Source organism: Hippopotamus amphibius, chromosome 4 (assembly GCF_030028045.1).
Source record: "Hippopotamus amphibius kiboko isolate mHipAmp2 chromosome 4, mHipAmp2.hap2, whole genome shotgun sequence".
In the NCBI taxonomy this organism is placed as follows: Eukaryota; Metazoa; Chordata; class Mammalia; order Artiodactyla; family Hippopotamidae; genus Hippopotamus; species Hippopotamus amphibius.
The window spans coordinates 143,676,347-143,701,066 of NC_080189.1; the positions used below are offsets into that span (position 1 = coordinate 143,676,347).

At 38.0% G+C, this 24,720-nt stretch overlaps 1 protein-coding gene across 4 annotated transcripts in view; it reads left to right on the forward strand.

The window, feature by feature from the left end:
• Positions 1–19,075, forward strand: part of PELI2 (pellino E3 ubiquitin protein ligase family member 2) — a 207,269-nt gene extending 188,194 nt beyond the window's left edge. For all 4 annotated transcript variants that reach the window (XM_057731270.1, XM_057731273.1, XM_057731272.1 and 1 more), the window contains 3 exons: positions 3,816–4,013; positions 5,578–5,766; positions 15,601–19,075. In XM_057731270.1, the coding sequence (XP_057587253.1) occupies positions 3,816–4,013; positions 5,578–5,766; positions 15,601–16,167 (954 nt within the window). In that variant the 3' untranslated portion in view covers positions 16,168–19,075. The remainder of the gene's footprint in view (positions 1–3,815; positions 4,014–5,577; positions 5,767–15,600) is intronic.
• Positions 19,076–24,720: the final 5,645 nt, after the last annotated feature.

The window sequence follows — 24,720 nt, forward strand, 5'->3', positions numbered from 1 at the left end:
CGGCTGATTGTAAGCCCTGGGAACCTCAGCAAGCAGGGTTTGAGCAGAGCCGTGCTGCGAGCGCTGTGTCAGAGTGGCTTAGGAGTGAGTTATGGGGATGAGTAAGGAAACACAGGGTAGTCACTAGTGACAGGTTTTTCCAGAAGTATTGCTATTAAATGAATGAGAAACGGGCTATATAGTTTGAGGGTTGCTTTCAGGCAAAGGAAAGCATTTTTAAAGATGAGACTGGTTTAGAACAGTGCTATTCAAAATGCTCAGCCAAGTAGCGAAACACACTGTTAACAGTACAGTTATGAGAGATTGGGATTGACATATATACACTATGGATACTATGTATAAAATAGATACCTCACGAGAACCTACTGTATAGCACAGGCAACTCAGTGCTCTGCGGTGACCTGAATAGGAAGAAGTCCAAATAAGAGGAGATATATGTATATGTATAACTGATTCTCTTTGCTCTACAGTAGAAACTAACACAAGATTGTAAAGCAACTATACTACAATAAAAATTAATTTAAAAAAAACAGTGCAGGATGAGATGAGTAAGGAAACTGAGGAGGTATTTGGAAACGTGTATAGCCGTTTGGCATTCGCAAAACATCCAGGCAGGTGATCGCTTTTCTAATACTCATTTTTGTTATATTTTAAAAAAGATATTGAGTGACAAGTTGAAATTAAACCAAAAAACTGGTCATAGAATTTGAGAAGCTCCAGAATGTTTGATAGCTGACAGTATGGTCCAGTATGGAGAGAAACTGATGATTCAGGAGAGAGAGGGGCCAGGATCAGGAGCAGGGTCTTTGGGAAGGGGAGGATGCAGGAAGGCTGAGCACCCGTGGAGGGAATATTCGGTCGTGGACAGGAGCAGCAAGAGCTCATCCTTGTTGTGCAGGGACGAGAAAATACGATTACAGATGCAGGGACGTGGGCAGGATTGGTCCAGGAAAGGTGAAGGGGGCCCTTTTGGGTGCTTCCATTCCATTCTACCTGTGCTGACTTTGACAAGCAGGCAAACTCAGACTTTTCTCATCTATCTATCATCTATCTATCTATCATCTATCTATCTATCATCTCTCTATATCTATCTATCTATCTATCTATCTATCTACCTATCTATCTATCTATCTATCTATCATCTATCTATATGAAACTGAAAGTGCCAAATGATGCTGTATACGTGCGTATCAGTCAGTAGCAAGTAAAATTCTCCTCATGGCTACTATATGAATATCAGCACCATGTGAATATCAGATGAAATTCAGATACATCATGACTGGTCCACGTGACTACCCTCAAAATAACGTAGAGTTGATCCAGTAGTCAAAAGAAAGGACAGGCTCCAAGTCTTCCATATTGGATGAGTTTTCATTAGGAAAGTGGCTTAGATTTTTTTTTTCCCCTGGCAAAAGCAACATGAGGTTTGTGTCCTAAAATATAGAAATATGCCAACACTCTACAGGTTAGATTTAAGTGGAAGTGAATTGGTAAACAAGTATTAAATGACCAGTCAGGTAAGTATCATGACTTGAAATAATTGATCCTAGCAGTATGTTCCCGTTGGAATAAAATGTCATGTTTTACAGGCAATTGTAGTTAATTTATCGAGACATTAATTTAATACATTGAGATGAAATCAGAATGGCCTTTCTTGAAGCGAGTAATCTCTATAGACAAGGAGCAGTTGTCTGACATTCTGCTGGAACGTGGTTTTAGCTTTGAGCTTTTAACAGAGCTTGAAAAGTCTTTGCCCTCTTCCACAGAGGTGACAGAAATTAGGTCATAGCCTGTGTCTTTGTAAGAGCTCTGGGTTTTGTGTGGTGACCAGGCAATTTTGGAACTTTCACATTTTGCTCCTAAGCTTCATTGTAATAGAGGTCCAGGACAGATTTGTTCCTGAGTTTGGAGTAGTCTCCTGTATATTTTCCTATATTTGTGAAATATTTTGCTGTATATCTGTGAAATAAACAGAAAAAAAGAGAAATGTGTAATATCACTTATATATAGAATCTAAAAAAAAAAAATCAAACTCATGAAAACAGAGACTAGAATGGTAGTTACCAGGGGCTGGGGGGTGGAAGTTGGGGGTGTGTGGAACTGGGGAGATGTTGGTCAGACAGTACAAACTTCTAGCTGTAAGATGAGTAAGTTCTGGGGATGTAATATACAGCATGGTGATGACAGTTAATACTGTTTTATATACTTGAGGGTAGCTTTAAAAAAAAAGGCTTAAAAAATTAATCAGTCAGTCTGAATCAGTAGAGCTTCTGAGTTACACATCCAGCTTTTAAATGAATCTAGGAGAGGGAAGATTCTGCAGCCTTAGAAAGATGAATCATATGATATGATTTTATAATCTCTCTAATTCAGATTTTATGTTGCATTTTTTAACAAGTTATATGTTTTCCAAACCTGAAAGCCATGCGTTCAGGCAATATGCATCTGTTCAAGGTGAACCAAGTGGTTTAGTTTATTCCAGGCACATTTCAATAGGACAAGAAATTAAGGGTTGTAAAAAACAAGAGAAAATAGATGTCTGTTGTCTGTTGGTCTAACAGAGATAGTCTTTGCATGAAAATGTATGTGTGAGATTTACAAAAGAAATTTAATAATATTGTTCCAAAGCAAGCAGGCCTAAATGAGGCAAGATAAATACATTTTGTTATATTTATTTATTTCACCTTTATTCAGCTGGATAAAAAGAGTATTACATTGCTTTTGTTTTAGATAGAATTTTGAGATCAGAATAAAGATACCTAGGAAATTGACTTTCGGGGCCTTATACATACACACTGGGGGCTCTTTGTGTTCCTTCCATTGACAGTTTCAGAATCAACGTCACTGTTGTTAGAGAACAATATCATATTTAACAAGAAATGATTTGTTTACATATAAATTGTTTGAATTTAAGACATATCTTTGGCATGTATAACATTTATCACAGTTTCCAGTTAGAGATTCATAGAACATCATTACCTAGGTGGTTTAATGTCTTGTGAGGATTTCCTTACCTGTAAACAAATACTTCCCAGTTCACAGGACACAACAGTACCTGTCTTATTTGGGTTTAGTGAATATGGAAAGCTTTGTTAGAACGCTAAGATCATGCCAATGAAATGTATTCTTTCTGGTAGCACTTAAACTTACCAAGGAAAGTAAGCCAATAAAATATTATTGGCAACTTTTTAGACTTTGCCAGGAGAATTTTTTAAAAATCCAAAATTGAAATGTTAGGATCAGCTTTTTAAAACTTTCGTATGACTGCCTCTAAAACTTTGGGCTGACTTGTGTAGCCCTTTACATCACTCTCATTTACGCTGAGTTATGGAAGTAGGCATTGGGTCTTTTATATCTGGGGTAGGGCTGTTCTCCTGTGCTGTGAGTCACTGGCGGACTCACTTAGTGTGGAAAACCAGTCCCTCGAGCTGGGCAAGATTAGGGGAAGCACGGCTTTTGTTTGCTGGCTTCCTTTAAAATCTTGTTTTTTTCCACCTGGAAACACAAGAAAAAAAATCATTTTCATGAAAGTAATAATGTTTATACCTGGTCATACACCTGTCTGGAATGAGATCTGTTTTCCTCTAGAATAGAAAATGGAGCTTTTTTTCCCTTAACATTTAAAATCTGATGGTTGGTTACCGTAACATCTCCCTTAAACAAGAAAAGGAGCGAACTAAAGATCTTTTCACTACGTTCTGACATTCATAGTAGAGATAATGAATGTTAAAGGCTCCTGAACACGCATTTCATGTGGTGAATGTGGTGACATCATATTTTTCAAGTGGATCATGAGTATAATCTGATTTATTTAGGTGGGCAGATCAACAGAAAGCCCTATTGACTTCGTCGTTACAGACACGATTTCTGGCAGTCAGAGCAACGAGGAGACGCAAATTACGCAGAGCACCATATCCAGGTTCGCCTGCAGGATAGTCTGTGACAGGAGTGAGCCCTACACAGCACGGATATTCGCAGCTGGATTCGACTCTTCCAAAAACATATTTCTTGGAGTAAGTACTATTAATCAGTACACTGTTTCTAGAAAAACACCCATTATTATCATATGTAACATTTCATTGTGGCCACGAAATTTGCTTTGCACAATGCTTCTGGTCAGATTTTGAGATTTTAGTTTTCATATGGCCACTTTGAAAAGCTATTATTAAAAATCTGAAAATAATTGTCATTACTTGTTATTTGCCATATCTGCTATATTATCTATAATATGCACAGTAATTACTTTTTAAAAGTATGTGTAGTAACATAATGTATTTACTGTAGATTTAAGGGGGTTTATTTCTGAAGGAAAAACAAATGGTCAGATCAAGATAATTGGGGTTCAAAAGAAAATATTATTCATCTGTTCTTTCAAAAAATTGTTATGTAGTATTTGCTTTGTTCCATATTGAGTGTTATGTGATATCACAAAGAACAAAACGGACTACAAATATCTTTATAGAATGTCCATGTCAGTAAGATCCCATGGTTTTAGTGACTATCCAGTTTTAATGTAGCCCCTTTTTGAATCAGGATACTTTCGCAGGGCAAAAAAAAACTCACTTAAAATGGCCTAAATGGTAATAAAAATGTATCATCATCCCACATTACAAGAAGCACCCAGGAAGGCCAGCTGCAGGGTTGATGTAGTGCTTCTGTGACATCCAGGGAGCCAGGTTGGTTCCGTCTTGCCCTCTGCCTCTGGGCACATCAGCTTCCTTAGGTGAGGTCCTGGTGTGGGTGGGCTGGCTGCTTTCCATTCCCACTGCGGCATGACAACTTCCTGCTGAAGAAGGGGCAGCAAAGACACTGTTTCTTCCTCATCTCTTTTTAAAGAGCAAAGAAACCTTTCCAGGAAGCTTCCCAGAAGACTCACTCAGGTCTCGTTGGCCAGAACTCAGTCACATGCCCACCCCTAAGCCAGTCATAACTGGCTTATCCTAATCAGATTTATCTGAGTCATGTGAACAATATGTAGCTCTGTCCCCAGGGAAGAAAAAGAAATCACTGTGGCCAGGTGTCCAAGAGCATCTGTCCTGCCGTTATAACCAGCCACTTGTGCCTTCCACCCTTGATGATATAAACTGATTCATATGAAAACAAAACATAGTGGCCACAACTTGTTGGCTTAATTTTGAAATTTTGATTAATAAAAAAAAATTTTTTTTCTCTTCCATCTAGTATTTCCTAACAATGAGTTCACATAAAACATTTTTAAACAATAGAATGAAAGCACTGCACAAATAGAATTGAAGAATACATACTGGATTCCTGGAATCACCTGGGAGTGGGGGGGTGGTCTGAAAAAGAATCTCTGAGGAAGAGGTTCAGGTATCAGGTTTTGTTTTTTAAGCGCCCAAGATAAGCATAATGTGTCTCCAGCGATAAATCATTCATCTATTTTCACACTTCTTTCATTTTGTCGGACTAACTGCATATTTTATCCTTCTGATTATTAGCTTTAAGTAGAAAATGAAAATTCCTCACTTTTCTCCCCTCTGCCCTTACCCAATATTTTAAAGAGATTCTAGAATCTTTTTCTGTTGAACATAATCTTTTCTGTGATATGCTGTCCAGGAAAAGGCGGCAAAGTGGAAAAACCCTGACGGCCACATGGATGGGCTCACGACCAATGGCGTTTTGGTGATGCATCCGAGAGGGGGCTTCACTGAGGAGTCCCAGCCCGGGGTCTGGCGTGAGATCTCCGTCTGTGGAGACGTGTACACCTTGCGAGAGACCAGGTCTGCGCAGCAAAGGGGAAAGCTGGTGAGTGGACTTCAAGCAAAAAATGCGTGAAACTACAAACACCTAAGTTGAAAACTATCATTTTTCTCCCCTGAAATTCAAAATCTTTGTACAGGTCTTAGGGCTGTGTACCACTGACCTAGGAGAATAAGAATTTTCTGAGCCTCTGAAAGTAAGAGGGAAATGGCGTTATTCCCTTTCAGGATTAAGTTTTTCCAATAGTGGAAGAAAAGTGGTAGTTTTGCTCCTTACGACCTTAAGACCATAATCTTATTAATATACTTTACCATAGAATTCTGCTTAAATTCACTCTAAGAAGAATAAACTTATTTTTAGTGTAAAACTTTACTAATTTGGAAAAATTGGTCTAAGACTAATTAGTAAAAAGCGGTCTAAGACTAATTAGTAAACGTTATGAACTATAGAATTATTTACTAGACTTTCTGGAACTAAAAGATAATTAAGTTAGCTTTTTTTTTCTTGAGTTCATAGTAAGAAATTAATATATAATTCCCTAAATAATTCACCAAAGCTATAGTTACAGCTTTTTACTTGAAATAGTTCATATAGTACATTGACTTGGCATGTTTGTATTTTTTCTGTAAATATGACTACTTATCCCAAATGCCCTAAAGCTGTTGGATTTTTAACCCTTTCTTCAATGCAGAGTAATTTTAATACCTTAAATAGGAAGCTTTGGGTTTCTGATCTTGCCATAGACGTGGCACAGCACTAAAGGTTCTTAATAAACTTTCCACCCCAGTACTTTTAATTAACTGTTAGATGGAAGCTACAACAAGAGAAAACAAATGTTTTCTTCCAAACCACCAAAGCAAACATATAGGGAATAGAGGATGTGATCTAGCATTTTTCAGAGAGAAGGATGATAACCCAATGTTTCTAAGGTGGAAAAAGAAGATGGGGGACTATTTTACTAAACTGGTTTGCTATTCTTTACTGGATGTTTGTTTTTTAGAGAATTACTTTTATTTCTAGTTTGCATCATTATTCAGCTGCATGTATAGCTTCTTCCTTTTATGATAAAGCCCAATCTTGGAGCATCATAGCTGAGTAAATATGAAAAGCATTTTCTGAGAAAGCCAAACAAATTCAATAACTTTCTTTAAACACTTTCCAAGAGATTGTAAATAGGGAAGAAAATGTGAAAGCTGTTTTCCCTAATAACTTTGTTTCTGACCATAGGATAATTTTATACAAAACTGGGCTAGGTTGGCCAAACTAATTATTGATCGTTATAACAGCAGTAGTAAGAAGTCAGTGTACGTTTGCTGGGTGCAGACACTGCATTAACATTTCATAGATATTAGTTCATTTAATCTGCACATCAGCCATGTCAGAAAAGTGGAATTATCCCCATTTTATAGATGAGGAAGGCTTAGCAGAGAAACATTAAATATTGCCCAGTCACAGAATTAGGTGGCAGCAGATGGGATTGAAACTCAGGTTCTCCTGCTTTAAAGCTGAACTCCTGGCTTCTACTTGGCACCATCTTGTGAGGAGTCACACTTGGCTTTCACTATCACCAGAGCATTGCCTCCCTAGGCAGATAGAAAGCATACACTGGTGTCCAGGAGGGCACATCACAGGATGAGTTTCTTGCCAACTCTCGTTCATATATTTTGTTTACAGATAGAAAGAGCACATAAAAATAACAGCTAAGAGGGAAAACAGGCTACTGTTTGAGCAGCCATTGTGTATTTATTAATGGTTCTGGAGTTAGGCCATATGTCCAAGTCCTGGTCTACCACTTAGTAGCTCTGCGGTCTTGAATCAGTGACTTGACCTCTCTGTACCTGGCCTCACATCCATGTAACTGGAATAATGCTAGTACATAGCCTTTAGGGTTATTATGAGAACTGAGTAAGATTGGAGCAATGCTGTACCCAGGAGCAGTCCATAATTAGTTACCATGACTAAGCAGGAGCTAGGAGCGGGGAATCTGGCACTGACCAGGATGCCCAGGGCTCTGCCCTCAAATTGTGGAGTCTGGAAAAGGTTAAGGTGAGGCGACAAATCATTAGAATATTGTGTGATGAGCAGAGTCATAGAGAAAGTACTGGAAGGCACAGGAGTCACTCAGAAGGACCCCTATCCTAGACATGAGAGTCAAGAATATATGGAAAATAGAAGACCGTAAGCTCAATATTTATAAGACATTGTTTACCAATAACTGCCACACAGGAAGGAAAAGAGTGGTTGTTCAACAACGTGTCTTAGGGGGCGGAAACAGGATGGTGGAGTAGAAGAATGTGAGCTCACCTGTTCTTATGAAAACACAAAAATCACAACTAACTGTTCAATAACCATCAACAAAAAAATGCTGGAACCTACCAAAAAAAGATATCCTACATCCAAAGATATAGAAGCCACAGCAGGACTGTATGAGGGTCACCATCATGATAAAATCAAATCCCATGCCCACCAGGTGGATGACCCACCAACTGGAAAACAATTATGTTGCTGAGGTTCTCCCACAGGAGTGAAAGTTCTGAGCCGCACATCAGGCTCCCCAGCCTGGGAATCTGAAAATGGGAGGAGAGCCCCCAGAAAATCTGCCTTTGGAAGTCCTGTGACCAAACCCCTTTAAAGGACTGGGGGAAACAGAAACTCCACTCTTGGAGCACACACGCAAGGTCTTGTGCACATCAGAAGCTAGGAGAAAAAGCAGTGACCTCATAAGAGCCTGACCAGATCTACCTGCTAGTATTGGAGGATTTCCTATGTAGGCAGGGGGCAGCGGTGGCTCACTGGGGACAGAGACACAACTGGTGGCAATTTTGAGGAGTACTCACTGGTGTGATCCCTCCTGGAGACCACAGTTTTCTCACCAAGACCTGGCCCTACGCAACAGCCTGAAGGCTCCAGTGCTGGGATGCCTCAGGCCAAACAACCAACAGAGCTGGGACACAGACCCAGCCATCAGCAAACAGGCTGCTTAAAGTCTTCCTGAGCACACAGCTACATGCTAAACACACCTCTTGACACAGCCCTGCCCACCAGTGGGCAGGACCAGTCCCTCCCACCAGGAAGCCTGCACAAGCCTCTTGGGTGCCAGCCTCATCCACCAGGAAGCAGACAGCAGAAGGAAGAAGAACTACAACCTTGCAGCCTGTGGAATAGAAACTGCAATCACAGAAGTTCACATGAAATTAGATGGCAAAGGACTACTTCCCAGATGAAAGAACAAGATAAAACCCCAGAAGAACAATTAAATGAAGAGGAGATAGGCAATCTAGCCGAAAACAATTCAGAGTAATGATAATAAAAATGATCCAACATCTCAGAAAAAGAATGGAGGCACATACTGAGAAGATACAAGAAATATTTAACAAAAACCTAGACGACCTAAAGAACAAAGAGATGAACAATACAAGAACTGAAATAAAAATATAATAGAAGGAATCAATAGCAGAATAACTGAGGCATAAAAACAGATAAATAAGCAGGAAGACAGAATGGTGGAAATCACTGCTGTGGAACAAAATAAAGAAAAAAGAAATGAGGACAGTCTCAGAGACCTCTGAGACAAAATTAAGTGCACCAACATTCACATTATAGGAGTCCCAGATGGAGAAGAGAGAGAGAAAGGACCTGAGAAAATATTTGAAGAGATAACAGCTGACAACTTCCCTAACATGAGAAACAGTCATCCAAGTCCAGAAAGGAGAGAAAGTCCCAGGCAGGATAAACCCATGGAGGAACATGCCAAGACACGTAGTAATCAAATTATCTTTAATTTTTGTCTGTTTGTCTGTCTATCCATCTATAACAAGGAACAAAGCAACAAGGAAAAAGCAACAAATAACCTTAAGGGAAATCCCTTGTATGTTATCAGCTGATTTTTCACAAGAAACTCTGCAGGCCAGAAGGGAGTGTCATGACATACTTAAAGTGATGAAAGGGAAGAACCTACAACCAAGAATACTTTACCCAGCAAGGCTCTCATTCAGATTAGCTTTACAGACAAGCAAAAGCTAAGAGAATTCAGCATCACCAGACCAGCTTTGCAACAAAGGCTAAAGAAACTTCTCTAGGCAGAGAAAGAGAAAAAAGAAAAAGAAAAAAAAAAGGCCAAAACAAGAATATTATGAATGGAAAAACTCACCAGTAAAGGTAGGAAATCATCCACACACAAATATGATATCAAAACCAGCAATCATGAGAAGAGGAAAGTACAAATGCAGGATATTGGAAATGCATTTGAAATTAAAAGAATCTTATTTATATACAGACTGCATTTAAAACTAAAACAATCTTATTTATATATAGACTGCTATATCAAAACCTCATGGTAAACACAAACTGAAAATCTACAACAGATACACACACAAAAAAGTAAAAGGAATCCAAAACATAACACGAAGTCACAAGAGAATAAAAGGGGAGAGAAAAGACCTACAAAAACAAATCCAAAACAGTTAACAAAATGGCAATAAGAACATACATATCAATAATTACCTTAAATGAAAACAGATTAAATGCTTCAACCAGAAGACATACACTGGCTGAATGGATACAAAAAACAAGACCTGTATATATGCTGTCTCCAAGAGACCCACTTCAGGTCTAGGGACACATACAGACTGAAAGTGAGGCGATGGAAAAAGATATTCCATGCAAATGGAAAGCAAAAGAAAGCCAGAGTAGCAATACTCATATCAGACAAAATAGACTTTAAAATAAAGACCGGTACAAGAGACAAAGAAGGACACTACATAATGATCAAGGAATCAATCCAAGAAGAAGATATAACAACTGTAAATATTTATACACCTAACATATGAGCACCTCAATATATAAGGCAACTGCTAACAGCCATAAAAGGGGAAATTGACAGTAACACAATAATAGTAGGAGACTTCAGTACCACACTTACACCAAGGGACAGATCATTGAGACAGAAATTCAAAAAGGCCTTAAATGATACATTAGACCAGATATACTAAGTTGATATTTATAGAGCCTTCCATCCAAAAGCAGCAGATTACACATTCTTTTCAAGTGCACGTGGAACATTCTCCAGGATTGATCAAATGCTGGAACACAAGCTGATCCTCAGTAAATTTAAGGAAATTGAAATCATATCAAGTATCTTTTCCGACCACAACTCTATGAGATTAGAAATCAACTACAAGAAAAAAACTATAAAAAACAAACACATGGAGACTAAACAATATGTTACTAACCAGCCAATGGATCACTGAAGAAATCAAAGAGGAAATCAAAAAAAATACTTAGAGACAAATGAAAATGAAAGCACGATGGTCCAAAACCTATGGGATGCAACAAAAGCAGTTCTAAGAGGGAAGTTTATAGCAATACAGTCTTACCTCAGGAAACAAGAAAAATCTGAAACAAGTAACCTTACACCTAAAGCAACTAGAGAAAGAAAAACAAACAAAACGCAAAGTTAGTAGAATGAAAGAAATCATAAAGGTCAGAGCAGAAATAAATGAAATAGAGATGAAGAAAACAGTAGAAAAGAACAATGAAAGTAAAAAGCTGATTCTTTGAGAAGATAAACAAAATTCATAAACCATTAGCCAAACTCATCAAGAAAAAAGGGAGAGGGCCCAAATCAATAAAATTAGAAATGAAAAAGGAGAAGTTATAACCAACACCACAGAAATACAAAGGATCATAAGAGACTGCTACAAGCAACTAGATGCCAACAAAATAGACAACCTAGAAGAAATGAACAAATTCTTAGAATGGTACAACTTTCCAAGACTGAACCAGGAAGAAATAGAAAATATGAATACACAAATTACCGTGCTGAAACTGAATCAGTAATTGAAAAACTTCCAAGAAGCAAAAGTCCAGGAGCAGACAGCTTCACAGGTGAATTCTATCGATTTCGGAAGAGTTAACACCTATCCTTCTGAAACTATTCCAAAAAATTGCAGAGGAAGGAACACTCCCAAAGTCATTCTCTGTGGCCACCATTACCCTGATACCCAGAACCAGACAAAGATATAACACACACAAAAAGAAAATTACAGGCCAGTATCACTCATGAACATAGATGCAAACATCTTCAACAAAATACTAGCAAACCTTACAATACATTGAAAGGATCATACACTATGATCAAGTGGGATTTCTCCCAGGGATGCAAGAATTTTTTAATATCTGCAAATCAGTCAGTGTAATGCACCATGTCAACAAATTGAAGAATAAAAACCATATGATCTCAATAGGTGCAGGAAAAGCTTTTGATAAAATTCAACATCCATTTTGGATAAAAACTTTTGAGAGGGTGGGCATAATAAAGGTCATATATGACAAGCCTACAGCTAACATACTCAATGGTGAAAAGCTGAAAGCATTTCCTCTAAGATCATGAACAAGTCAGGGATGTCCACTCTCGCCACTTTTATTTAGTGTAGTTTCGGAAGTCCTAGCCATGGCAACCAGAAGAAAATAAATAAATAAAAGGAGTCCAGATTGGAAAAGAAGAAATAAAACTGTCACTGTTTGCAAATGACATGATGCTGTACCTAGAAAATCCTAAAGATGCTGCCAGAAAACTACTAGAGCTCATCAAAGAATTTGGTAAAGTTGCTGGATACAAAATTAGAACACAAGAATCTGTTGCATTTCTATACACTAACAATGAAAGATCAGAAAGGTAAAGAAACATCCCATTTACCATCACAACAAAAAGAATAAAATACCTAGGAATAAATCTACCTAAGGTGGCAAAATACCTTTACTCAGAAAACTATAAGACACTGATGAAAGAAAATAAAGATGACACAAACAGATGGAGAAATATACCATGTTGTTGGTTTGGAATAATCAGTATTGTGAAAATGACTATACTACCCAAGGCAATCTTCAGATTCAATGCAATCTCTTTCAAATTACCAATGGCATTTTTCACAGAACTAGAACAAAAAAGTTTTTAATTGTATGAAGACACAAAAGACCCCAAATAACCAAAGCAATCCTGAGAAAGAAAAACAGAGCTCAAGGATTTATGCTTCCTGCCTTCAGACTATACTACAAAGCTAAAGTCATCAGAACAGTATGGACTGGCACAAAACAAATATAGGTCAGTGGAATAGGGTAGAAAGCCCAGAAATAATCCCACACACCTATCGTCAATTAATCTGTGACAAAGAAGACAAAACTATACAATCTAGAAAAGACAGTCTCTTCGATAAATGGTATTGGGAAAACTGGACAGCTGCATATAAAAGAATGAAATTAGAACATTCTTTAACACTATACATAAAAATAAACTCAAAATGGATTAAAGACCTAAATGTAAGGCCTGATAGTATAAAACTCTTAGAGGAAAACATAAGCAGAACACTCTTTGACATAAATCTTTCTTGATCCATCTCTTAGAGTAATGGAAAAACAAAAATAAATAAATGGGACTTAATTTAACTCAAAAGCTTTTGCACAGCAAAGGAAACCATAAACAAAACAAAAAGACAACCCACAGAATAGGATAAAACATTTGCAAACGATGCAACCCACAAGGGATTAATCTCCAAAATTTACAAACAGCTCATGAAGCTCAACATCAAAAAGAAACAAACAACACAATCAGAAAATGAGCAGAATACCTAAATAGACATTTCTCCAAAAAAAGACAGATGGCCAAAAAGTACATGAAAAGATGCTCAACATCGCTAATTATTAGGAAAGTGTAAATCAAAACTACAATGAGATATCACCTCACACCAGTCAGAATGGCCATCATCAAAAAGTCTACAAATAATAGATGCTGGAGAGGGTGTGGAGAAAAGGGAACCCTCCTACACTGTTGGTGGAAATGTAAATTGGTACAGCCACTATGGAGAACAGTATGAAGGTTCCTTAAGAAACTAAAAGTAGAGTTACCATGTAATCCAAGCAGTCCTACTTCTGGACATACATCCAGAGAAATTCATGATTCAGAAGGTTACATGCACCCCAATATTCATTGCAGCACTGTTTACAGTACTCAAGACATGGAAGCAACCTGAATGTCCTTCAACAGGTGAATGGATAAAGAAGAATGTGATACATATGTACAATGGAATATTACTCAGCCATTAAAAAGAATGAAATAATGCCCTTTGCAGCAACATGGATGGACCTGGAGATTATCATGCTAAATGAAGTAAGTCAGAGAAAGAGAAATATCATATGATATCACTTATATGCAAAATCTTAAAAAAAAAAACAATACAAATGAACTTATTTACAAAACAGAAACAGATCCACCTACTTAGAAAACAAACTTGTGGTTACCAAAGAGGAAAGGTGGGGGGGAATAAATTGGGATTGACATGTGCACACTACTTTACTTAAAATAGATAACCAACAAGGACATACTTTATACCACAGGGAACTCTGCTCAATATTCTTTAATAACCAAAATGGGAAAAGAATTTGAAAAAGAATAGATACAGGTATATGTATAACTGAATCTCTTTGCTGTACACCTGAAACTAACACAACATTGTTAATCAACTATATTCCAATATAAAATAAAAATTAAAAAAAAAATTTCAGAAGATTGAAGTCATATGAACTGTATTCTCAGACCATAATGTAATCAATCTAGATATCATGAATAAGATAAAAAAACAAAACGTTTGTGTGTATTTTAATAAAATATATTTATAAAGAAAAAGTAACGAATAAAAAATATTATAAGGAAAAAAAAAGAAAAACGTAGCCCAAACTCCAGTTTATTACCATAGCAGTGTACTTCTTCTTACACAGTTTCATGCAGAGATGAGACCTCCCCTGAGAATTATCTGTGGTCAGGAAGGGAAGGGAGGCTTCTGACACCCAGCAAGAAGGGAGGAGACCAGGAGATGTTCAGGGTAGCAGTGGAGTGAGGAGAGAGCTTTAGCAACTTAAAGGCTGTTCAAAAGAGGTCACCATGTGTTTCCTGTAAAGTATTAAGATTCATCATTTTGTTGGGATTTTAACTTTTTCTAACTACCAGTATTTGATACTTTATTGGAGAAGAACTGCTGTTGTCATTAAAGGACAACTTCCAGGCAAAGTGCCATCCAAGTGAGCCCTGAATGATGCTTGCGAGTTTGCCAGGCCCCAGGGTAGACTAGGGGTGGGGTGAGCTGGGATAGAGAATTCTAGGCAGAGGTCACTCATGCACATGCGAGAGGGCAGTTCACCTGAGTGCATCCGTAGAGCACAGGTGGCACACGGAGGCAGGGGTCAGGTTCCTACAGACCACATCTAACTGTGCTGCTTGTCAGCTGTTAATCAGTCCTGTGAGTACTTGGTGTGTAGCACAGCCAGTCTTTTAAATGATGTTCCGAAGCTCACAGTGAACGCTCCTGCTCCAGACCTTAGGAATGCAGGATAACTGATAGATTGTGTGAAGCGGAGGGTCACCAGGAGTTGTTTACACCACTGCAGTATTTACTGCGGAGTCCCCCAAGGGTCTTCTGGATCAGCTCTGGTTGAAATGAGCGTGAATCTTCACCAGCTGGACTGGTTGGACATCTCCTGTCCCTTATGAGACCAAGGTGGGGTTGTGTTGTTGACTTCAGAAGGAAAAATAAAAATCTAGGGAGATCTGTGAAGTTTGTTAAAATAACCACTACATCAATTGAACGAGCAAAGTAAATGTATCCATGCTTAGGGCTTTGTGTGTATCACGTAAAAGATTTATATCCAGTGTTCAGATGAGGAAAGGAAGGCTCAGGAAGGGTGAGTTACCCTCCTAGTTCTGTTTTTCAGGGAGGCCATGGAATAAACTGCCCCCGTGTTTACTTCAAAGATGATCTTTAAGAGGAAAGCACATTAGCATGGTTTGCCAAATTTTGCTTTTAAAAGGCATGTCTGTCAAACTTGTAGGTGGAAAGTGAGACCAACGTCCTGCAGGATGGCTCCCTCATCGACCTGTGCGGGGCCACCCTGCTCTGGAGGACGGCAGATGGCCTCTTTCACACCCCGACCCAGAAGCACATCGAAGCCCTGCGGCAGGAGATCAACGCCGCCCGGCCGCAGTGTCCCGTGGGGCTCAACACCTTGGCCTTCCCCAGCATCAACAGGAAGGAGGTGGTGGAGGAGAAGCAGCCCTGGGCATACCTCAGCTGCGGGCACGTGCACGGCTACCACAACTGGGGCCATCGGAGCGACACGGAGGCCAACGAGAGGGAGTGTCCCATGTGCAGGACTGTGGGCCCCTACGTGCCTCTCTGGCTCGGCTGCGAGGCGGGCTTTTATGTAGACGCAGGACCGCCCACTCATGCTTTCACCCCTTGCGGACACGTGTGCTCAGAGAAGTCTGCAAAATATTGGTCTCAGATCCCACTGCCTCACGGAACTCACGCATTTCATGCTGCCTGTCCTTTCTGTGCCACGCAGCTGCTTGGGGAACAGAACTGCATCAAATTGATTTTCCAGGGTCCAGTTGACTGATGCCCTCGACAGCCATTGACGACTCTATTAACAAGTTACTGTGAAGATTTTTGCCACTAACTCTAGATTTTACCTTTTTATAATGCCGTTTATTAAGGGGAGCGGGGTCCTGAGGCTGGGAAAAAAAGAGTGGCACGGTGATGAAACATGCCAGGCATTGACGATAACAGTGGTGTGTTGCATGCTCAAAACAGCGGCGTCGGCATTGAAGTCTGCTTGATTAAACCATAATCTTTGTAACAATTGGATTTAAAATGCCATGCTTTTATTTTTCACCTTGGGGTTTTTAAAACAAGTTTTCTTTGTCAAACTTGGACAGGACTTTAAATCCCATTTTAAAACTGTAGAAGAAATTCATTCAAAAGTTGTTGCCTCTTAATTGCAACCTTCGGTGCTGCGTGGTATAGGTGTTAGACATGCCGTATCTGGAAATACTTGATACAGGTTAGACTCTGACCAGATACCAAAGAGGCGGCTCTATAAGATGATGTTGGGGGACAGGAGACCTTAGGCACAGGTGATTGTTTTGAAATCTGGGGCTTTTTTCTGATTTTTTCTTTTGAGGGGAGGGAATATGTAGCTTTTTGTTTTTAACTTTGGTGGAATTTAATAACTTTATACACATTCATCAAATACCTTGGCATTTCAAACAAACAGTTTTCCATAACTTTTTAGTCTGCCTTTTGTTATTTTTGGCCTAACATGGTCCGTCCCTGTTACTCATCTTGCATGGCCAGAACTGTTTGGTTGATTAAAATGTAGCAACTCTTAAAAATTCATTAACTGAGGGGAATTATGGCAGCAGGGAACATGGCCCAAGTAATATAATAAAGTTTATTTGCTTACTGAATAATTTAAGAGTGATTAAAAATAAGATTTTACTTTTTGAAACCACTTGTGGTTTCCTAAGTTTTTGCTAAGAAAGCCAAAATTTTGTGAACTTAAAAGCAACATATCAGAACTATAGTCAGTTTCATTCACTCCCTTTCTGCCATCTGTCACCTTCCATTGCAGCTTACAGAGCCCTATAAGTTTTGAAAATGTTTGCAAATCAAACTAAATTTAAATGTGATCATTCACAACACCAAGTGGTACATCTGCAAAGAGCATTTGAAATTCCTGATTTCAAGAGAGCAAATGAGTGTTTACTGAGGAATAATTAAATCAGAATTTCATATGAGCTCCACCAGCCCTGTTAGTTTCATTTCATTTTGAATAGTAATTCCTGGATGTTCATTCTCTGTGCTCCATACCAGTGTGTCACCGTTCCTATGATGTAAAGATCCTTCAGGACATGTGCGACTGCCAGAGCTGGCTGGGATGCAATAGATCTCTGCCATACGGAGCAAGTATGTTTAAATTGACATCCTCTTAAATTTGTTGCAGATTCATGCTGCATTTTTTTAATCTTTATAAAGATATAATTTATATGATTCTAATATACTGTATTCCTATTTGAATTGGTTTTTCTAAGGTTTGCCTACTAGCAAATATTTTGCCTATTTTCAGTTGTCTTAACCCATTTTGAAAGCCCTTTTCCTTAACATGATAAGATCTGTTAGTCTTGATTGCTGCTGCTTAAGTTGACTTGATATATAAAAAATTCAGCATCTCAGTTTTCAAAAAGCTTTACTTTTCAATGGAGATTATTGTTTTGGTGATTTTTAAGTGCTGTGAAAATTCAACCACAGTCCTCTTATTGATAGCTTACTCTATTCTGTATAGCTTGCTCGACCTGCAGACAGAGAATGAAAGAAAAAAAATGAAGTTGTCCAGAATATATCGAACACCTTTTGATGTAGCCGGAGTCTCCCATGATTAGCTTTTACTGATGGAATATGTCTTTTCAGTTTGTGCCACTTTAGGCTCCACAAAATGATATAGGAAGCACATACTCCCTTTTCTTGCGATGTGGTTTGAAGGTGGTTTGAGGAGTCTTGATACCGTAAAAACCATCTTGTAAGGTAAATAAATAGGTAAAATCCAGCCTTTCTAGATGCAAGACTATCAAAAACTTTTTTTCTCTATAAAGTTATCATCTGATATAGTTTTCTATTTCAAGGACTATAATAGTTCAAGGTCTAGTAGTTTTACATGCGACATATGCCCAAAAATAAAGTTAACTTCCACCCTGAAAAGTTTGACTTTTAGTAAACTTGGGTAAGAAATTCCAAGCTCTAGGAAGGGGTAACAGTGAGCCGCCCTCTGTTCACGCCACATCTTTTCCTTTGACTTCCATGCAAGGTCTCCTCTCCCTTGCCTGGGGAACCACAGCAAGGTGGCACATCTACAGAAGGAAGCCAGGCTCATCTTGGCCATGTCTAGTAAGAGCTGCTAACTTTGATTAATGGGTTTTTTTTTTTCCAGAGTTGAGAGCAATTTTTGTTTGTGAGGATAAAGATCTCTAACTCAGAGTAGAGTAATACAGTTCAGAAAAGGTGACTTCTCAGAGGTCATGTATGTTTTTATATATTGCTTGACATCACATTCAAGGGCAAATCCCACTCCCCAGGTGTATACATAGGAAATTGCAGACCAGTTATCCTGATCTCAGCTTGACCGAAATGCCTTTTGTGACTAGGTTTCCAGAAAAGCCCCAATGATGTATTCCCATAGGTTTTTTTTTTTTCTAATTGTTTACGCCGGTTATTAACCAAAAAAGAAAAAAAAAAAAAGATTCAGAGTGAATGGGATACAGCTCTGAATATTTTTCTAGTCTGGAATTTTTTTTTTTATTATTATTAATTGGTGCTGCCAGGTCATGCATGCTGCAACTCAACATTTCCCTTGTTTGGTTTCGCTTTTTGCAAGAAGGGCTGCGGTTCCCACTGCAGAGTAAGTATTAAGCTTTCTGGGGTTTTTTGTTTTTTTTTTCTAACTGTAGCCCAAAAGAATTAAAATCTTTTAATATAAATAGAGAGCATATTTATCATTCCTCGATAGTTAATTATAGAGTTTGGTACCTTTGTGCCTCAGGGAAGCCATGTGACATAACTGGTTATAGAATTTCAGGGTTAGGGTTTAAAGAAAGGAGAAAGCCATTGGAAAAATGATGGGCTCCATTAAGGAGACTAATGAATCTGGATGCAGAAATATGCCAGGAACTGGCATTCACATGATTGTAGTAGAATTTATTTCCAGTATCGGTAGGGAAATTATTTTAAGTTATTACATCGACTATATTAGCAAAGTTGAGGAGAACTCTTTTCTTCATAAAGCTTCAATGCTTTATTTTTGCTTACATTAAAAAAAAAAAATCAAACCTCTTTTGTTTGGGAGCTCAGTATTGTTATTTGGGCACTTTTTGAGAGTTTTAAAAGGAGCATGTTTTCTCCTTTTTAATTTAAGTGTAACATAGGTTATAGAATTGTTACCTGCAGTTCTCTGATTTTGATCAAGTTTTCTTTTTAAAGCCATTCTGTTGTTTGGATTTGCATGAAAGGATATATGACCACAACATTGTTAACGCTGACTGAAAAATGTATCTTCATGCAGCCCTGCCTTGTGACAGTGGAGTTTTTGATAGACAAACCACAGAACCTTGATTTTAAGCCAGATCCAGCTCCGTTCTTTTGGCTGTAGCTCTTACATCCCCAGAGTTTAACCTTCATAGGCTGAGGGCATGAAGTTCCTCCTTTAGTGCTAGAAGGAGAGCACAGGTCCGTTATCATTTCTTTATGACCCAGTCAAAGACCAATGAGACAACTTCAGGATCTTTTTAAAGGAATGTAAGCATTATTGAATTAGTGAAAACAGAAGGGTCAGTATCCTTTTTAGTAAAAATAGTCTCTCAAGTTTTCACCCTCATGAAGAATCCCTAGAGGAAGATAGGGAAAAGCAAATATTTTTCCAGTTCCACTTAACTGTTTCTTAACAAACAAAATAAACTCAGTGAAAGGGAAGTTGTTTCTTTTTAGCTGAGATGACAGATTGTTTCTCTGTATTCAGTAGTCTAGAAGCTAAGAGGGTGGTCATGTTTACCGTGTATAGTGTTACAAGCAGTTAAAGTTTATGGATATATTTGTAAAACTGTTCTTTTATATTTCATGTCAAATTGAAAAGTTTGTTTCTTCACTGTTGTATCTGTGGAAATACAAGCCATTTTACAGGAAGAATCTTCAAAAACTATTAAATGGATCTCAGTATGTTTCTGAGTTGTTGTCTCCATCAGGACATTCAGTAGGAAGTAGATACAAAAGTAGACTTGACTTTTGCGTTTTTCAGACTTCCAGTTTGATCCCAAACAGTTGCTCTGATCATTGTTTTATGTTCTCACAATACCTATTTTAAGTCTAGATTCTGAAAATCTCAATTTTTTTATTTGAAAAATTCTACTGGTGTTTATATTTGTGACATTACATCCCTGTCAAATAAATCTCACTTCCAGGAAAGTTTAACCTGGCTTGTAGAATTAATGGATTTTCTGCATGGCCATTATAGTTACATTGCTACCTTTGTGACAGTGTTCATTCACTTTTAACAACATAAGCATTATGTGTAAGCTTCCAAGCCTTAAACTAGTATGTCTTTCATAAGAAAAAGACATATGTAAGGCGTCTTAGTATTGTTGAGGGAAATAGATTTTTCATCCCCTCCTCCCAAAATACACATTTATATAGGCTTTTATTTCAGGATTAAGTATTCTAACATTTTAACAAATCTGAGATGCCATGATTTGTAAGAGGCGTTTTTACAGAAAAACATAGCCAGTTACAATTGTGAGATGCATTTCATTTTATAAGGGTGACAGAATTATTCAGTGGGGAAAGAAGAGTATTTAACAAATGGAGCTGGGATAACTAGATATCCACATGCAAAAGAATGAAGTTGGACCCCTACCTCACACAATATACAAAAACTAACTTAAAATGGACAGAGAGCAAAAACTATAGAACAGAGTAAACTTTTGTGACCTTGAATTAGTCAGTGATTTCTTAAACACCAGAAAATACAAATGAAGGAAGGTAAATTGGACTTCAAAATTAAGATATTTTGTGCATCAAAAGACCCTCTCAAAAGTAAAAAGACAACCCACACAATGGGAGAAGATATTTGGAAATCATACATCTAATAAGGAAATTGTATCCAGAATACATGGAGAACTCATAACTCAAGAAAAGGACAGATAACCCAGTTAATGGTCAAAAGTTTTGAATAGATACTTTTCCAAAGAAGATACACAGATGACCAATAAGCACATAAAGATTCCCAACATCATTAGGCATCAGAGAAATGCAACTGAAAAACTGCAAAATAACACTTTATACCTACTGTGATAGCTAAAATCAAAAAGACAATAACAAGCGTTGAGAGTGTTGAAAAATTGGAACCCTCATACACTGTTGGTAGAATTGTAAAATGGTGCAACCACTTTGAAACTAACAGTTTACAGCTCCTCAAAATATAAAATAAACAATTACCATGCGAGCCAGCATTTTCACTCCTAGATATATACCAAAGAGGACTGTGAATCCCAGCAGAACCCTGTGGGACCCTGCCAGGTACAAATCCTTTCAGTGTTCCCTGTTTCTAGTTTGTAGGAAATAGGCTTCATTCAGCCCGCCCTGAGTTCCAAAGGGCATTTTCAAGCAATTGCTAATCAGGAAAGGGGGAGGGGTGGGGGAAATGGAGAAATAAAGGAGCAGTCAAGAAACAATACCACAGCCTTGGGGCAGAGTCCTGGTTCCTCCTCAAGGAATATATGTAACAATATATCTTTGAGTTCTTCTGCAGGAACTAAGGCCCCCACCCAGATGGAGGATGGTAACTTCAGGCTGAGCGCAGGATTCCTGGAGCACCACCCCCTCACCATCAACCAATCAGAAGAAAGTCACACACCCTGCAGCCCTCACCCAAAATTTTGCCTGTAAAAACTTGTCCCCCAAAACCATCAGGAAATTCAGGGTTTTTGAGCATGAGCGACCATTCTCCTTGCATGGCCCTGCAATAAACCTTTCTCTGCTCCAGACATCAATGTTTTGGTTTGTTTGGCCTCACCGTGCATCATGAACTCATGTGCAGTAACAGTAGTGATGGTGCACAGCTCTGGATGTACTAAAAGCAGCTGAATTTTATACTTTAAAGGGGTGACTTTTATGGTATGTGAATTATATGTCAAAACTTAATTTTAAAAAGGTACATACTAAATTCAGAGATGTTACATTGTGAAAAATATGATTCCTAGACTTGAACTACAGTACCATACAGCAAAGAAAACCATAAATAAAGCGTAAAGACAACTTACAGACTGGGAGAAAATATTTGCAAATGATGTGACCACCAAGGGATTAATTTCCAAAATGTACAATCAGCTAATACAATTCAACAAAAAACAACCCAATCAAAAAGTGGGCAGAGGACCTAAATAGATATTTCTCCAAAGAAGACATACAGATGGCCAACAGGCACATGAAAATATGTTCAACATTGCTAACTAATTATTAGAGAAATGCAAATCAAAACTATGATGAAGTACGACCTCACACAGGTCAAAATGGCCATAATTTTAAATTATATGGCCAAATAATAAATGCTGGAGAGGGTATGGAGTAGGGGACCCTCCTGCACTGTTGATGGGAATGTAAATTGGTGTAGCCACTATGGAAAACAGTATAGAGATTCCTCAAAAATCTAAAAACAGAGTTGCCATATGATCCAGCAATCCCACTCCTGGGCATATAGCCAGACAAAACTATAATTCAAAATGATACACGTATCCCTATGCTCACAGCAGCACTATTCACAATAGCCAAGATACGGAAACAACCAAAATGTCCATCGGTACATGGACAGATAAAGAAGATAAAGTACATATACACAAAGGAATACTACTCAGCCATTAAGAAAAAATGAATTAATGCCATTTGCAGCAGCATGGATGGACCTAAATGAAGTAAGTCAGAAAGAGAAAGACATATATGATATCACTTGTGTAGAATCTAAAATATGACACAAATGAACTTATCTACAAAACAAAAACAGACTCACATAGAGAACAGACTTGTGGTTGTCAAAGGGGAGGGGGTGGGGGAGGAGTGGACTAGGAGTTTGTGATTAGCAGATGCAAACTATTATATGTAGAACAGATGAACAACAGGGTCCTACTACATAGCACAGGGAACTATATTCAATATCCTGTGATAAACCATAATGGAAAAGAATATGAAAAGAATGTGTGTGTGTATCTGAATCATTTTGCTGTACATTACTAATTAACACAGCATTGCAAGTCAGCTATACATCAATAAAATATACATAGTACTATACATTTTCTTAGTCACTGAGATAAAAATATTCTGTATTCTTAAATTTTTGCCTACCTTGAGATGTTTTCTAATCTTACCACATAGGTCATTTCTTTCAGTCACACTTCCACTTGTCATTAAATAAAGAGAATATACACATAAACCTATTGAAAAGATTACAAGACAGCATTGTATTCTTAAGGATAGACTATTTCTGCTATGAGGATGAAAAAACAGAATATTTTTGAAAGAATAGAATGCTATTGTAAAGACCTCAAAATCTACTTCCTTTAAAAAGTATTTTTGAAAACAAAAACTTTTATAACCAAAATAAAAGTCAGTAGAGATCCACTGTAAAAAAAAAAAAATTAAAACCTGTTAAGTATGAAATTCATAATCCCACCACCCATAAAGAAACACTTAACATTTGGAGGTTTATCTTCTCTAAACTTAAGTGAATGTTTAATCATGACTTAAATTTCATTCCGGTCTTACTTTTAGTTATTTAATTACAAGGACTTTTTAATGTAAATTAGGAAATGCAGCTTTGGGAACAGAGGGAAAAATAATGATGACTTGTACATCTGTAGTGGGTTTCTCAGTAAATAGCTGCAGAAGAAAGTTCTCTCTCCCAGAGACACAAAATGTACCCAAGGCTGGCAAAATGAGACTGCTGTGGTTATGGCTGCGAAAGCTGTATGTCTGAGAACACCCATTGCTAATTGTGAGACATGCACTGGAATGCCCAAAGGGACTATTAGGCATTGCTTCCTTCTTTTATCTTCTGAACAGGTTCTAGTTGAATATCAAGGCTATTCTTATTAAAGAGGTATAATGGACTTTTTTGCCTAATCCCAGGTTCAAACTTGAACTTACATCAGAGTGCCCTGAGGTGTTTGCTTATAATGCAGATTCCTTAGTCACATCAACAGAGGCTGATGTTCCAGTTCTAGGTCTCTCCAGGAATTTACACTTGACGGACAACTTAGATGACTCTGCAGATGATCCATCTGCCATGCTTTGGGAAATCCTGCAACCAAATGATTGTACTGATTGTATGCCTCTGTAGTACAAGTAACTAATTCCTCATTGCACTCATTGGTTTTGGTTTCCGCAACATGGTTTCCTAGGAACTTGATGTATATGGCCCCACATGGAGATGGGAATGGATGGCCTAACCAGTCAAGTGTTCTTCCTGCCCTGTGATTCTAGCTTCCGTTTCTCTTATGTGACTAGACCTGACTCAACTCCACTGCTTCTTTTCTAAACTTCCATTCCCTATCCTTTAGTATTGATTTCTTTAGTACAT